This window comes from Gymnogyps californianus, chromosome Z, assembly GCF_018139145.2.
Source record: "Gymnogyps californianus isolate 813 chromosome Z, ASM1813914v2, whole genome shotgun sequence".
Classification (NCBI taxonomy): domain Eukaryota; kingdom Metazoa; phylum Chordata; class Aves; order Accipitriformes; family Cathartidae; genus Gymnogyps; species Gymnogyps californianus.
The window spans coordinates 30,472,518-30,489,978 of record NC_059500.1 but is presented as its reverse complement, the minus strand read 5'-3'; the positions used below and the strand labels follow the sequence as shown (position 1 = coordinate 30,489,978).

Genomic DNA, 17,461 nt, shown 5'->3' with positions numbered 1-17,461 from the left:
AGATTATGGGTCAGGATGACCAGGAAGACCATCACAGGTGACATTGTTATAGGTGCCCGCTACAGACCACCTGATAAGGATAACATCATCATGGACAAACTGATGAAGCATGGCCTGGGTAAGCAGATAGTCAGGTGGGTTGAAAAATGGCTGAACTGCCAGACTCAAAGGGTTACGAGCAGCAGCATGAAGTCCAGCTGGAGGCCAGTCCACTATCAGCATACCCAAGGGGTCAATACTAGTAAACGTCTTTAATAGTGACCTAGATGATGGAACAGAGTGCAAGTTTTCAGATAATACAAAACTGGAAGGACTGTTTGATACACCTGATAGTTATGCTGCCATTTGGAAGGACCTCGACAGGCTGGAGAAATGGGCTGACAGGAACCTTATGCATTTCAGCAAAGGTAAGTGCAAACCTTGTGCACCAGTATATGCTGGGGGCCAACTGGTTGGAAAGCAGCTTTGCAGAGAAGAAGCTTAGTAGAAACCAAGCTGAACACATTCCAGCAATATGTCCTTGTAGCAAAGGCCGTCAACCACATCGTGGGCTACACTGGGAAGAGCATTGCCAGCAGGCCAAGGGAGGTACTACTCAGCTCTGGTGAGACCACGTCTGAAGTGCTGTGTCCTGGGCTCCCCAGTATGAGAGAGACCTGGACATACAAGGAAGCTCAACAAAGGGCAATTAAGATGATGAACAGACTGGAGCATCCGTCATATGAGGTGAGACTGAGCGAGCTGTGTCTGTTTAGCCTCAAGAAGAGAAGGTACAGTGGGATCTTATCAGTCCTATGTATAAATACCTGATGGCTCCTTCTTTATACCCTCACATAATCTTCTCAGTGGTGTCCAGTGAACAGACAAGAGGCAGTGGGCACAAACTGAAAGACAAGTACTTCCATCTGAACATAAAGAAAAAAATGCTCCCAGTTTGGTGGTTTTTTTTTGTTTTGGGGGGTTTGGGGGTGGGGAGGGTGGTGTTTTGTTTTTGGTTTGTTTTTTTTTTAAACTGTGAGAGCAATTGACTACTGGAACAGGTAGCCCAGAGGGGCTGTGGAGTCTCCATCCTTCCATATACTCAAAATCTGACTGGACACAATCCTGGGGCAACTTGCTCTAGCAGACTCTGCTTTGAGCAGGTGAGTTGGCTTAAACACTCCAGAGGTGCCTTTCAACCTCAACTAGTCTACAATTCTTTGATGCAAACCAGAATTCCTCTAACAGAAAGCTGTTCATATCTATTCTGTATCTGTTCAGTCTTCATTTTCAACAAATTACATAGAAAACATTTTATTCTGCATCCACACTCAAGACAGTACCCTCTTCACGTTAAAAGGAATAAAGCACAGCTTTTTTAAAAAAAATAGGTCTGTAGGAACTGGCATGCTTAATTTGGACTGCTGACTTTGGTAAATGCTGCTGAAGTTTCTAATGAACAATGAAAAGTTGTGTTTCTGTGAAAATAGGTAATTCTGCATACAGCTACGTTTCAGATGCATATCTGTAGTCCCCAGAAACATCCTAAATTACCCTGAGATGTTGAACTAAGGCATTTTATTCTACTTGATCTTAAACTTCAAAAGAACAAAAACATTATCTAGTGTAACAGCTATTATTCCTTCACTTACTTTCAAGAATGTAGTATCTTTGCAAACAACTAAGTTGACAGTTCCATTCAGTTTATCACAGAAGTTTTATTGCATGAAACTAATTCTGACATTACTGATATACTAACTGTAGTTTCAAACAATGATCAGGGCCAATATCTTACCTTGCACGGGTTCCAACTTTTTAAAAAAGTTTGAATTTGTAAGCTTAGTTTTAACCCAACTTACTTTCCAGTAAGCTCACACTTGAATAAATACCTCCCTAAAACAAAACTTTTTTTTTTTTTTTGCATTTAAGATAGTTATCTGAAAACTATAGAGAAAAAAAGGTATTAGTGACGTTCCAGCTTAAAGTCCTAAGCATAGCAACAGCCACATCCTTACGGAATATCAGCCAAGTTTGAACTAAAATACACTTAAATAAAGAAACATGTACAGATAATAAAACATTCTGTATTTAATTCATTAAATAAACTATTTCTTACATTTTTTGAAGAACCTGGGCCATCACAACCCCACTCGTTAAATCTTCCACGGTCTTGCATGGTGCCTCAACATTAAACGTCTGGATCTGTGGGAGAAAGGAAAAGGTTATCCTCTTTTACATCAATGTCAAGGGATTTTCAAAAGTCAAAAAAAATACTACCAAATAGCAAATAGAACAGAGTAAACCCCACACCTTTAGGGTACATGTTAGGAATTAAGAAGCTTTAGATTTAATAGCAATCACGGAAATGAACTACTGTCTGGGCTTAGCATCTTTGTTTTTGCAAACTTGTAAACTTTGCTACAAATAACAGCAGTACATTCTCCAAAACACAAATTTTCCACAGTATTTTCTAACTTGGAAAGTCACTGAGCCTTCTGTTCTCCCATTCAGGTACTTGCGGAGCGCACATTCAAGTACGCTCTCTCAACGAATGTCCGTAAGAAACTCAGCTTTTAGAAGTAACACTGATCACACAAAACTCTCATGGGCTCCCCACAACCAGAAGATCAAACGTAGAGGGACATATATACTCCAAACTTAACTATTGCCTGCTATCAGATGGAAGAGGCGAGCACAATGCTGCTAAACCCTAATGGGTCTATGCACTACTAGTGTTCTGAATATTACAGGGTGTTTTATTAACACAGTGACAGACAGTAAGGTCCATATAATGGCAAGCCTCTGGTCTTCAGATGGAAGCTAAGATTCGAAAATGCTGCTACTCTGAAGGGGAATGGCAAGGACCATAGGACTGAACTCTTTGATGACAGAATTACTTACGACTAAAGATGAGTTAGTTTGTAACAAATTCCCCTCCAGAGACTGCACACTGAACACACTTCTGAGACCAACCTAAGGTTAATTTTCTGAGGATGCTGTGTAATATTCTAGATTACGCAGGAGCAAGAATAATCTCTTAACAAAAAAACACTCATCAATACACATAATTTCTGTATGGCTTCTCTTCATCAACTCCCTTTTCATGCATATAGCATACAGGCTATCTGAAACCCTCCCCCTACCACATCAGCAAATGCACAAATACACAAGGCAAAGCTCTTTTCTCCCTTCCCCCCTTGGTATGGAAAAGAGCATGTCTGCTTCAGCACAGTCTTTTCAACTGGTCTAAGTTATTATGATCATTTACTTTAAATGAACATTATTTTTAAAGGATGTGGATGAGTTTTGTGAAAATAGTTTTGATGACATGTCATTTGGAGGGTATCTGCCTGATACTCTCTGCTATTATTCTCCTCCTAGGGGAAGCCTGGGCTTATTTGTAGGAAGCACTACTTGTATGCACCAGGGATAAGAAAGCCTACAAGAGAGCTTGCAGCTTCAGGCTACATAAATGTTAGATATATCAACCATTTTTTTGTGAACATAATGTACAACCATTCACACTTCAGTGGCATTTGAAACACTCTGGTCCAAGCCATTTCCCAATAAATGCCCTCTAGATATGTATCTTACAATAAAAGACAATTCATATAACAGTGGGAAATTTTGCAGGTCCTTTTTTGAGGAGAGGGCTTTCAAAAAATCAAGAGCATAATATCCAGATTCTCATAATACCTTTGGAATGTCACTCTAGCACTACGCACTCTAGCAACACCATTTAACATTAATTTGGAGAACAAGCACCTAGGTGAATGTTCCTTTCTTTCCTTTACTCTGGAAGAAAAAAACCTAGCACTCGATTAGGAAAAAACCCAGCAGTGATGTCTATGAAGATCCAAAAAAATGAGCTCCCAGAGCATGTTTGCTGAGCAAGTTCAACAGTGACTGACGAAGAGTCATGAATGATGTCCATGTTCAAAGAGTACAAGAACAAATTACTGTGTGGCATACAAAACAGACAGAAGTGACTTCTACACTTCAGATTCAGTAGATTTTCCTATAGCTTGGTCTGAGCTACTCGGAAAACACAACTCCTTACTTCTTCTCCAGAGAATCAAGAAGCTGTCATAGATTGCTGAGACACTAGGTGAAAATCAGGGTGGGTCGGTGGGAAAGAAAAACCCACATTTGAAAAACACCACATAACAGGATATAACATCAAATTGCTATTTCACCAGAAAATAGAATTTACCTACTGTCTCTGAACTGTGGTAATACTATAAGGAATACAGAGACAATTCTGAGTCTGAATCCACAAACTTAGCAACACATTAAACAGGAAACAATACTTTCTAGCAAAAAAAGCTGCAATGACATCACGGATCCTTACGCTTGAATAAGTTCAAGATGCTACAAGGATAAAATTCTCAAGCAGAGACAATGAAAACTTGTTTCTAATTTGGCATATTATACCTTTAAATAATGAAACTTTAAATCACTTTGCTGCACAATAGCCAAATCAAAAAAATCACTTAAGAACTACTACTATTAGGATTTTTCAAAAATAGACAAAGTGAAATGCTCTTTTCAAATAAGCAATACCGACATTAAGTAGGTCTTCAAACAGACTGCAAACTAATCAGATTTTTTAAAACTCATTTTGTATCTTGATTTATGAAACACCTCCTTGACTAAATAAGTGTATGTAGGAGATACCATAACACTGACGGAAGAAGAAAGGTTGCTAAGCCTATTTCCACAACACAGAAAAACAAGATGCGTACTGTCTGCTGTTCTGTAATTTTATCATCATACTTCCCCAATACTTTATACACAAGAAAAGGTCAAAACTGTCATTAAGGCTCAGGTAACCAGTCTGAACTCTTTTTTCCCCAGTCACATATGCAAGATTGCCACTGACGACAATAACGTTTTTCATAGTTAGATGACAAAGAACAGAAAGAAAGACTAAAACTAATTATATGACTTGTTTCTTCACATACACTTAAATTTTGTAATAAATGTCTTTGCTTGCATAGGAAAGGAATACACAGCATAATATTTCAAGTAAGGTGTCAAATTTATGCTACAAAACATTTATTCAGCTCTTAAAACAAAGGAACTATATCCTTTTCATATCCTTCAGAGATATGAAAGTAACAAATTTTCTTCCAAAAAAACCTACATAAAACAGCTTTACAAATTTATGTCAAAGTTAAACTCCCATACCATTCTCAGATAGTTCTACAAAATGCTAAACCACTCTAAGAAACAGTAGAGTTCTTTTTCCAGAAGGGAGAAGAATGATAAGAATGTGGCAATGCAGAAGCAGAGTCCAGCTGTGAAGACAAAGAAGCAAATATTTTTGTGTGTGTGCCTCTAAACAGCTATTCAATAACAGCTGTTAAAACACTGCCCTTCCTGTACATTGTGATGTGTTTCCTCCTGGAAGACTTCTCTCTCATCCTGCTGGAACTGCTCCTCCTTCTTGAGTGTTTGCAATACTGTCCCCATTGTTAGTTCCCCAAAGCTATAAATTAATTCCTGTTCTCTGTTATGATTCTTTTTTTTCCACTTCTTGTACCACTATATGGAGCCTTGACATCATGCCTGAGGGACAGGATGCCATTCAGAGGGACCTGGACAAGCTCAAGAAGTGGGCCCGTGTGAACTTCATGAGGTTTAACAAGGCCAAGTGCAAGGTGCTGCACCTGGGTCGGGGCAACCTCCAGTATCAATACAGGCTCGGGGATAAAGGGATTGAGAGCAGCCCTCTGGAGAAGGACTTGGGGGTACTGGTAGATGAAAAGCTGGACAGGAGCTGGCAACATGCGCTCGCAGCCCAGAAAGCCAACCGTATCCTGGGCTGCATAAAAAGAACTGTGGCCAGCAGGTCGAGGGAGGTGATTCTGCCCCTCTACTCCACTCTGACAAGATGCCACCTGGAGTACTGCATCCAGCTCTGGAGTCCTCAGTACAAGAAAGACATGGACCTGTTGGAGCGGGTCCAGATGAAGGGCCGCAAAAGTGGTCAGAAGGATGGAACACCTCTCCTACGAAGAAAGGCTGAGAGAGTTGGGGTTGTTCAGCCTGGAGAGGAGAAGGCTCCGGGCAGACCTTATTCCAGCCTTCCAGTACTGAAAGGAAAGATGGGGACAGACTTTTTAGTAGGGCCTGTTGCAATAGGACAAGGGGTAATGGTTTTAAACTAAAAGAGGGTAGATCCAGACTAGATATAAGGAAGAAATTTTTTACAATTAGGGTGATGAAACACTGGAACAGGTTGCCCAGAGAGGTTGGGGATGCCCCCTCCCTGGAAACATTCAAGGTCAGGTTGCACAGGACTCTGAGCAACCTGATCTAGTTGAAGATGTCCCCACTCATTGCAGGGGGGTTGGACTAGATGACCTTTAAAGGTCCCTTCCAATCCAAACTGTTCCATGATTCTATCAGACAAGAATCTGGAGAAAAAAGGAAAAAAAACACCAACCACTTGGCTCAATCACTAGCCCTAGTAGGCCTTCACACCTTCCATCAACTATTATGTAATGGGAGAAAAGGGTTCTTTTATTTCTTTTTATTAAATATTAATCCAGACCTCTAATTCACATGGCCATGAACATGAGCTGCCAATTTGTACACAAACCTTAAAATAAGGAGTAGCAGGTGACTGTTTTAATGCAAAGGAGGCTATCACTAGGGACTAAATTGCTGCAGGAAGTCAGAACCTTAGAAAATCTGAGTTACAGCTCTGGATTACATATATACCTAGTGAGGATTTGTTAGCTACTAGGGATAGGAGGCAGAAATGTATTTCATGAAAAATACTCTTGATATGAAGGTCAGAGAACTGGACAAACACTCAGTTCTCAAAGAGAGTAGCTGAAGACCAGGATAAAAGTTGTGATGGGGAATGTAGCATGAAGCTACATACAATGTAGGATCAAGCTGGAGGAAAACAAAGTTAAAAGAAAAAAAACAAACCACAAAAAACCAAAACCAACAAAAAACCCAAACAAACAAAAAAAGCCCCAAACCCCCTGCCCTCCAAAGACAAAAAAAGCTCTCTAGCACCCTTCCCTTCTCAACACTAAGAGTTAATGAAAGACCTGCTCTTTGCACAGTGATTATATACATAGCTTGGGTTTTATTGCTGGTGCAGTTGCATAATACACCTTTTACGAATTCTTTTGTAATAATACCTGAAATCTTTGTTAGAGGTTCTTAGTAGATAAAACACTGTGTGACTGCTTACCTTATGTGCAAACACAACAAAAGGTAATGCCCAGTTTCCAATTAGTTATTTATCAGAGCAAAGTACTCCCCAACCTATAAATGATCCTTCAGAATTATTTACCCATTCTTCCCCTACATTTTTGGAACTGACTATGCAAGCTTACAACTAGCTGCCATGTAGAGCCTAGAACAACACTATGTTACCACAGAAGAAACAGATCACACAGCCAAGACAGGGAGAAGTGACTAAAAGGAGCAAGAACAAGAAAGGAACCAGCCTCACTGGGTTGGATGCAAATCACTACTCAAGCCATTAGCAAGAACACTTGAAAGAGCAAACTGGCAGAGAAGATTAAGGAGGGTTGGATACTTCTGTCCTCATACATTCACCCAATATTACCTATGAGATTCACAAGAATCCCACTAAAACAAATTTCACTCAGCTTCAATGCCTGGAGGAAACCAGACCGTTAATTTTTTTCAGGATGGTAAGCTAATTATGTGATACAGAAAGTTGTTCTTCCTCAGATGCCAAATTCTTGTATTGAGCCAGACTTGTCACAATGAGAATTGGATTCCTATCCCATAACCACGTCCTGTGCTTCTGGACAACTTCAAGGTTTCTTCACCTACTTTTTTCCTCCCAGTTGGTAGGACTGCTATCTTCTGCTTGGATAGTCACGCCATAAGCTATTTTTTTCATGCTTTCCAAGACAGCAGCAGACTGCATGAAACAAACAAAGCTCTCCAACAAGCAAAAGATCCAAGTTCTCCAACAAGCAACAGTTTTATTCCAGGATTGAATTTCTGGATGTTTTCACTGATTTTTAGGTTGTCAGACTTTTGTTATTAAAATCTCAAGAATTACTTCGCAATCCAGCCGTAATGTTAGGCACTCAATTAGCCAAACAATGAAATGGCAAGGTCTTTACATTACTGGCTAGGGTGGGGATTCTTTCAAGAAGTTGTTGAATGTTATTTTTATTAATTTCCTTATATTTTATATGTACTGTGTTCGACCCCAAATACCTGAATAGGTTAAAGCCATGAACGATCGCAATCAAAATATTTCATTCATAGTTTAAGTTTTCTAAAGATTAAATATTTCCTTTGCAGAAACACAGTGCAGAAAGTAGAATAGATACCTTGACTAAAGTTGCTTACTAAAGGACTGTGAGATGAGAGAGCCATGACAGCATAAACCAGTTATTACTGCACTGTCTTGGCATTGCCACTAAATTGCTGCTAACTGAAGTGTTCAACTATGACAAGTTATTAAGATACAATGAACAGAGTCTCAAGTCTGAATAGTGTTTGGTTTAACCATTTCAGAAACATCCATGAGAAGACAAACTAATCTACCAACTCCTGGGCAGAAAATGAACATGTTCCTGTTTTCAGTTGAAAACTAGATGAGCCCGCTGACGAAAAAGAATACTACACAGCATTTGTGATGAACATAAAATGAAAATGTGATACGTAATAGGGAGGCCTAACACAGCACCATAAACCAACAGTTCTTTCCAAGCTTTCATCTACTTAATCATGTTTTATTTAAAAGTAATAGTTACCATTGATGCTTTCTCTTCTTTTCTCAAAACAGAAGCTATTAATAAGTGCAAAACTGCCAAACATTACCTCAATACACCCACATTTATAGGATACATACATTCACACTCCACCAAGCACCAATGAATTTTAGAAACCCCCAAAAGTGCCTTTTAAGACTAGAAACATCTTCTCATGGGAGAAAACACAAATGGCAGGGTTTACAGGAGGTGGACCACCAGCTGCCTCTGCTGATCACAGTGCAAAAATTTCCATCTCTGCTACCCGGAGTTGACAAAATAACATAATTAAAGTGATGTCACATTAAACATAGGAAGTATAGGATATCTTCTGTCTTCAGCACTCTTTGACTCACAGAAGCCTAGATGATAATGCAATCCATAGAATTGGCATGCATGAATTTTCACCAAAGGAGGATAATGGAACTGTTCTCTAAAAGTAGGTGTTAAATACAAATAGCAGAACAGTGCTCAATGAACAAAAGAGCAAAATTCTTTTTATCCCGAAGACTGCTAGGCTACTAGAAACCTGAATAGCACCAGGCAAATGTGTCCAAATTGATCCGTACTAAGATAAAGGACAGGCAGCAAGGCATACCTTCGATTTGATGGCATAAGGCAAAGCAAAGTCCATTAACTTCTTGGCTTGTGGTTAGCTAGAAAAACTTCGCGTACTAGTAGTCCAAATTTATACATATTTCTAATATTACTTAAACAAAAAAAAAGTGAATATAGATGACAGCTTTCCCCTTGCAAAATACAGAAAAAGAAGAATAACTATTTAAAGCCCACAACTCCACCCTCTTGCAGCTATAATTTAGATGAAAAGTACTCTCTCTATTGACAGGTGGAATAAAGAACTCTCCCTCAAAGGCACAGAAGATGAATCCAAGAGCACTAAGTTCTACTGAAATATTATCTGCACAAACTTTCTGATCAGTGTGGAAACACAATCTTTCACAGGATCACAAGAGTAAGTAAGACTTAGCAGCTAAAAGATAGGATTTGGAGAGAGTTGGCAGTAAGTTTTCATCAGGCTAAGAAATTTCAGACTTAGCAGATTCTAGAACTGGTAACACAGATGTATGGCACACCACTAAATTTAGCATATCTTGTAGTTCAGGTCTTCTCCATTTCCAGGATTTGTATTTCAGCATCTTCCTGAACTTCATGGAGACTGCGTAGGTATGCAGAACAAAATTTTTCAGAGGCTGACCAAATTCCATGATTCCTTAAGAAAGGCAGGAGCCACCATGGAACAGGCTGCCATCTTTTGGCATTGTCCATAAAATAAAATTAGCTAAACCATGCCAGCTAAACAGCCAGATCAAGTCCTGCTGTTTTTTTTCCTAACCACCAAAGGGGCAGCAGAATTGATAAAACTACCATAATCTCTGTTGCAGTTAAACACAAACTTATTTCTACCCTGAAGTAAAACTATGGATACCTTGCTGCCATGGCAAACAAGCTCACTCAAAGGTTTATCTTATATAATCCAGGAACGTAGGAAGGGCTATAACCCATTTAATACTTTGCAACTCTGCAATGAACAAAATACCGATGCTCATTTCCCAGATCTAATGCCCCCAAAACATACATCACATGGGGTGTGAATACCCACTTGTTGTTTACCTTAAGTATCCAAACTTAGCTACCCTGAAAGATTTAGCTCCTAACAGTCAACAGGACTTCCACAGAGGACACAAAGCACTACACTTCCAGTGTAGTGTACACTTGCAAAGAAGCTTGCAGCTAAATGGCATGAAAGAGCCCTACGAATTCTAGGGCTGAAGCACATTATCATCAGATGACAATGCATCTTTTTGTGCAATACTTGCTCCACTACATGCACCACTCCAAAAACACTTCCTGTGTGCCCCCTTTGAAAAGCTGCCATCCCTTTGTGGCCCCAGCTAGTCCACTGAAACACAACTCCAGCTTTGTATTCATTCAGAAGCTTTTGCCTGCCGCATGCAGGAGTGGAGTGCTGGCTGGACTCCCCCTGCCTTTAATCTTAGAGAGTTTTTCCCTCCACCAAAAACTTCCTCCTCCTTTCCATGCTGTCTCTTGTTCATTGCCCTGAACAAGAAGTACTGAGTAACTCACAGGAATGACTAAGTCACGTATGGCAAAGTAAGGCAGCCAGGAAAACAGCACATGCATACTCTGCAGGGCAGGAAAACACTACCAGTAGGTTGGGGAAGGAGTTAATCCTTTTCCCTTTCCTGTGTGGCAGGACCTGCCAGGCTGTTGGCAACATAAGCCACAAGAAGGACACTACTACCCTCTTCCCCTCACTTCCAGCCACACATTCCTGCCTTACCTTTGTGCTACTGTTAGTTGCTGTGTGGCCAATAACGCATTGTTTTTTTTAATAAATGACTAGGACTTGCAAATTGAATTGATTATGCAACCCTGGACTTAGGCTCTGAAGCTGCAGGAAAACCGAAGTTAGTTAAGTCTTTCTAAACTATCACAGTACTCAAGAGTCCTCAGCTCAGCCAAAAAAGCAGAGAGCAGCAAGTGCAATTGAGTCTTGGGCCCCTCTTCATCTCCCTCCCCTGCTCCACAACTTGAAATTGCTCTACAGAAGTCAAATACATCGCAGCAGACTTTTGATGGTCCAGGAAGAATAGAATGTCAGAATATTATCTTCCAGTTCAAGAGCCTCAAAATGGTCTCACAATAAGAAAGACAACTGTGCAAAGTTCACAATTTGACTTCATCTTTTTGAAATAACTGTTTAAGTATTTCAAAAAGAAGATAGAAACAGGTTTCTCTCCTCACCTCCCACCCTGAGATTAACAAGCTAGCAGGGAAGTTGTTTCCTTTATACTGTTTAAAGTTCACAGTTCTCAGCAGCAAAATGTTTCTTCTCCAAGCAACATCCTGCAATCCCCCCCGCAAAAAATGAGGGGGCAGAACTGGGAGCTGAAATTAGGTACATACTGAATCACATCTAAATGTTTTTTTCTTCAGAGAACTAGCAATTGTTATAAATGTACCACTGCTACAGAGCAGCTCTTTAGAAAGGAGTAAATTGAAAAAAGGCAGAATTTGGGACAGGACCCCAAAGAATGAAAATATAACACTATGTCAAAACACACACATGAAGAATAATGTCTGCACCTCCAAATTTTGTGTTCAGCCTTCCTTCCTGTTGTTGACTTAAAAGAAGGGGGGGGGGGAGGGGAGGAAGGAATACATACAAATGGTACCTTATTATCTTTAATTATCATATTCATATATTATCAGCCTTACATCACTTGCTCTACAATACAATCTTTAAGAGAAGTTCTTCTGCCTCTGCTTGACCTCTCAGCAATAGGTCAAAAAATCCCTATAACCTAGTAATGGTGCTAGACACCCCAGCTCCTTCAAACATGGTGAATGATACACTCAGAATATCACTCTCTTAGACAACTACCCCTAAAAGGGGGGAGCAACAAATTCTTTACCATCTTAGTGAGAGGTCATCAAAAATAAAAAAGGTTGCTCAGCCTACTGGTCTCTCACCGCAGATACAAGGGCTGTGATCTGCCAGATACCTCGACCCACGCTCAACGGCTGCTGGAAAGCTCAGTGGTTTTTCCCGTCCATATCAACAGCGATGTACTTAAACAGAACTATCTTCTTGACCTGCTGTCATCACCAGCACAATCAACCACTCCTGAAATTTGCTGTTTTCTTCAAGAGGTAAGGGATGCTGATGCGATGATATCATCAGAAGAAAATGAAACCCTACAACTTTGTGGTCAATGATGAAGGATTAAAAGAAGAAAGAGTTTAAACAGGCTTAGCAAGTTTACAATCTTGGCATCTACAAGAAACCAGAAGAGTACTTAAAACCATAGATGCACAAGGATCAAGAACAGCATAATCTAAATAGGAGGTAACTGGACAGTAGGAGAAAACACAGCTTTCCTAGTAAATTCCAGCAGATTTGATCCTCTCTGAAAAGGGTGCCTATAAAGCATTTACAAGCAGCCTTGAGGAATCAAAATCTGTTTCAGCACTTGCTCACATGGTCTCTATATTTCAAACTAACACAGGCAAATCCTTCCAGTTGGGGATAGGCCACCACACATAAGACAGAGATACAATGTACTGAGAAGATTCTTCAGCCAAAAAGGAGAAAGGTCAAAGGATTGATACCATATAAATGGCCAAAGCGCTTTTAAAATGGAGGGTGCCGAAACAGGGGCCTTGTACAGAATTTACAAAATTCTCACTTATAAAAGTTTTAACATGTCTACCACAGAAACTATATTTGGCCTTAAGGGTTGGAAGATAAAGAAAGCAGGCAAGATGCAGCTTGGTGGAGGCAGCACATGGCAAAATAAGAGATATTTATCATAATGAAGGAAAGAAAGTTCATGACATCTCCCCAGCAATCTGCTACTTACAACCAGACAGCAGTGACCTCTTTGAGGAATCCTGCTGTTTACATACCAACAATAAGCAATCTTTTCAGCATCACATCTTAGTGCTATGTTAAAAAAGAAAATTTCTCAGATTGCATAGCAAAAGCCTGTAGCCATCACACTGATTTCAGATATAGACATATTAAAGTGTAACTGCCACGTGCACATTTGACAGCTCTCCGTGTTTTAAGAAATGACTCAGTGATATATCTGAGTTAAAAGCACCTCTGAGACTACGCACAAAGGAAAAAAAAAAAAATCCGTGTGTTCATATGTGGACCAGTCATAAGTTTTAAACAGAAAAGTTGTTGTGAATCTGTATCAGATATGCTGAAACAATTTTAGTATCATTGCAGGTTTACCTCACAGCCACATTTTTCTGAACTGCTTTGGCTGCAGTGCAGCTTGGATAACTATACCACAGTGCCTAGAATAGTCTCAGAAGAGGCTTCTGGGAGATTTTTGGTAGAGTAATAGTTCTGCAATTACAGTAGGCTGCAAACATTGCTAAAGTATAAATATCAACTTTGAGATGTTAGTAATTGGGCTCCAGTCCTTTGCTCAGTTTCGCTTGAGTTGCCACTACCCTGGCTGCCTCAAAATAACATCATGGTCACCTGCTAAAGTGGTAGGAAACAAAAGCTCTCCCAGCTGTTTAAAATCCTGAACAAAAATGATCCAGAAACCCATGTGATGATGCTGTCGAAGAGGTAAAAAACCTGAGAATTACACCCCAAGCTAGAGTGTAATACCAAAAATGGGGGTGTTGGTGAAATATTAAAGAATAAAACAAAACATATTCACAGGTAAGCAGTTTGCTCCAGCTTAAAGATACCAGAATAGGAATCACAGCTATGCAAGTTAAAAGGCTTGAGGGATATTCTCATTCATTAAAATCATGAGTTGGCAGAGGGAGGAGCAGTTTCATCTCACCCTACATCCATCCGAGCAAACATTCAGCTTAGGCTGAACAGGTTCTCAGACTTGTGGAAAGCCTTATCTACTCTACTTAAAACACAGACAAACCAGTTCAAGTACTTCTATATGAATGTGAAGCAAGCAATCTGGGAGGTTAAACCAGTTGTTGAGAACAGCCAGCTTCTCTGGCATAATGCAAAAGACTGGCCATCCCAGGTATGCATAAATTGCAATTAAGACAGCTCTATTCTCCCATTTAAATGAACCGTTTCCCAAGAATCATTATGGGACTTGAGAGAAAGCTAGGCAAAAAAAGCATCTTGTTTATACAGCCAGTTTCACCAAGGACTAAAAAACTTCATTGCCTCTTTTGCAAGTTTCATGTATCCTGGAATAAACTGAAACCACCTTTCTCCATTTTTTTTACTGAGTCTGTTTCAAAGCCACATTCTCACAAAAATACTGAAATTGTAAAAACAACCCTTAACTCCACACATTCGTCTAAGAAACTTGTTGACTAATTCTAATGCTGTTTAAGAAGGATTTACTAATATTTCTGCTAACCAAAAAAGATGCAGGTAGTTTCTTGATTAGCTCAATAACTGAGGGGGTGCAAAAGTTAGAAATGTAAAGGAATCTGCATGGACCACTTACTACAGACAGGTCACGACTCCACCTTATAGGTACAATTTCAGGACTGAAGATTATAAATACTAACTACTGCCCAAACATGACCATATGACTGAGTAATAATTCCTACAGAAGGTCAATGACACAAGACTCTCTCTGTTGCTGTGATTTCTCTCTCTAAGCTTTCCATTTTTATGTCTACTTTTCCAGGACAGCTTTTTGTACCAAGCTCATTTTTGTCAATGGTTTAGCTTTTCTAAGAAAGCGCAAGTTATTTTCAAGCGTAAGAGTAAAGTTTGCCATTCAACAAATCAATTGCCTCAACTACGAACCTCAAACGTGGCAAGAAAAAACAAACAATCAAAAAAATCACTAGTTCTTTCCACTATTTTTTTGTTTAATGCAAGAAAATCAGTGGAGATTTTCACAAACACTGAATAAACTTCATACAGATACACTTGTCCTCTTCATGTCCGCAAACAAGAACCGGTGACTCTTATTTTATTTTCTATCAAGACTAATCCAACTTCCACTGCATTTGAACATGTGCGGAAGTTGATAAAACAATCCTTTCGAACACATATAAACCACTGGTTTGTACTATATTTGGCTGTACAAAGAATTCTTTCGGGAAACAGGGAAGTAGCCACTGCCTTCTGACTCTGCATTTCGTGATTTCCCTTGCTAGGTAGCAAACACCTTAACCTTATGAAGTTTTAAAAACAACTTCATTGAAATATTAACACCTCAAAATGAAATTTGAACAGCATACATAAGTAACAGAATATTGGAATATTTTTAGTTTTGAAATCTTTTCAGACTTGACACAGACTTCTGCACAGATGCTATACTTCAACAAAACACTCTCAAATTAACAATTTTATCCAACCTGCGAATGGATAATGGGTAGGATCAACAGTTCAAATCACTCTTAACAGGCCAATACCAAACAACAGAAAATTCAATCTCTTTCATTCTGCATCAGCTTACATCTTCCAAGTACAGTACTCTCACATGCAAGGAAAGAGCTAGTCTGTTGGTTGCTTGGAAATCTGGGGAGTTAGGAACGCATTGGGACTGTGACCCCTTGCTAGGTACACTTTCAAGCTTATGCTTCTCCCATTGGCACAACCGCTTTACTGCCAGAGAGTATAAGAGGAGCACATCTAAAACAGCTACAACGAAAACACATGGAAACTAGCAGCATGTAGCAACAGATCTTCCTCCATCACCCCCCAGTAAACCTTCCTCTTTCTCCTAGCACTGAGCCTCTCACTCAGCCTTTCTTTGCCAGGATTCACACACATTGACTTCCTCATGAATTCTATCAGTAAGAGGACTTTCATTCCCAACACCCAAAAAAGAAAGCATGGGAAGCCAAAAGCAGGACAAGTGGCCAACCACAACAAAGATGCAAAGACTGGCAGGAACGTGAATGAAAGAGAAATGGGGTTACTTATTCCAGACCTGTATGAAGCACTGGGGCACACTCTTCCCCAAAACCTCTGCCTTCCATACTTTCCAGGCCACCTGCTCACCTCTAGCCATCACTGAATTTCCCTTGCTCATCCCCTTTTGACTTTCACAGAGAAACCTAACCTGTCATTCCCCAGTAACTTACTCATCACCATCACAGCTTTAGCCAGCTCTGGCCTCGCACAGACTAAACGTCTAAAAGAGAAAATCTCGGTTTCTCTTCAACAATCAGTTGTACTCCAGAGTTCCATACAGTGGGTATTTCCTTGGCAATTTGGCTTACGGAGGGGAAAAAAAAAACCCAGCCCCAAAACCAAATCCCGTGGTTCCAAACAGCTAACCAATAAATCAGCTGCTACAGAAATACAAGTTTCATGGCTATGTTACAGTCACTGCTCAAATTACAGAGTAGCTGCAAACCCAAGTTCAATGTCCACTATATTTTGGCTGCTCTGTGAATGACAGCACAACCTGAAGGTGTTTATGGACCAAGCTCTGAACGTTAAAACGGGAAAAGGTAATTCTTAGGTTGATACCGTATTATCTTTGACTTCACAGGAGAATTTTGTCTCTCGAGGCTCAAGCACTACTTAAAAATACAGAGAAAGAAACAGACGAAAAGAAAGTTTCTGGTCAGAAAGCCTGCCGAGCGCAGCCGGCAGGTCAGAAAAACGCGGCACTGACACACCGGAGCCACGCCAGGAAGGGCGCGGGTCGCGGGGGAAGGATCAAAGCTACGGGCAACACCTTGCCCGCCGAGCCCGGGCGCACGACGGGGGGCGGCTGGCGCACCTGGGCGCGCCTCCTCCGGCCGCGCCGGCCCCAGCCACCCCGCCGTGCCGGTCGCGGCGCCGCGGGGCGCCGGTTCCTTTGTTCCCTCGACGCGGGCAGAGCTAAGGCGGCGGAGGGCTCCCCCCCCCCCCCCCCCCCCCCCCCCCCCCCCCCGCCCCAGGGCAGCCCCCAGACCGCCTGCCCCGCCGCGGCTAGACGAGGCGCGGCAGGTCCGCCAGAGCCCCCCCGATCCCGGCCGGGGTGGAGCCGGCCCGAGCGCCAGGGCGCGGCCCAGGCGGGGGCTGGGGAGGCGGGGCGAGGCCCCCCTCTGCCGCCGGAGCAGGGCCGCGGCGCGGGCGGGGGGGCCGCGCGCGGAGCCGTGTCCCGGCCAGGCGGCCCAGCTCCGGGCGGGGGCCTGACGGCGGCGGCGGCGGCACTCACCCAGGTGAGGAGGCTCTCCCCGAGCTCGGCCCGCTCCAGGCTCTCCACGTTGAACAT

At 41.3% G+C, this 17,461-nt stretch overlaps 1 protein-coding gene across 1 annotated transcript in view; it reads right to left on the bottom strand.

Annotated features, from left to right (window-relative positions):
- Window positions 1-17,461, bottom strand: part of HOOK3 (hook microtubule tethering protein 3) — a 97,319-nt gene extending 79,858 nt beyond the window's left edge. Inside the window, exons 1-2 of the mRNA XM_050913738.1 lie at window positions 17,405-17,461; window positions 2,096-2,181 (exon numbers count right to left, since the gene is read on the bottom strand). Of these exons, the coding sequence (XP_050769695.1) occupies window positions 2,096-2,181; window positions 17,405-17,461 (143 nt within the window). The remainder of the gene's footprint in view (window positions 1-2,095; window positions 2,182-17,404) is intronic.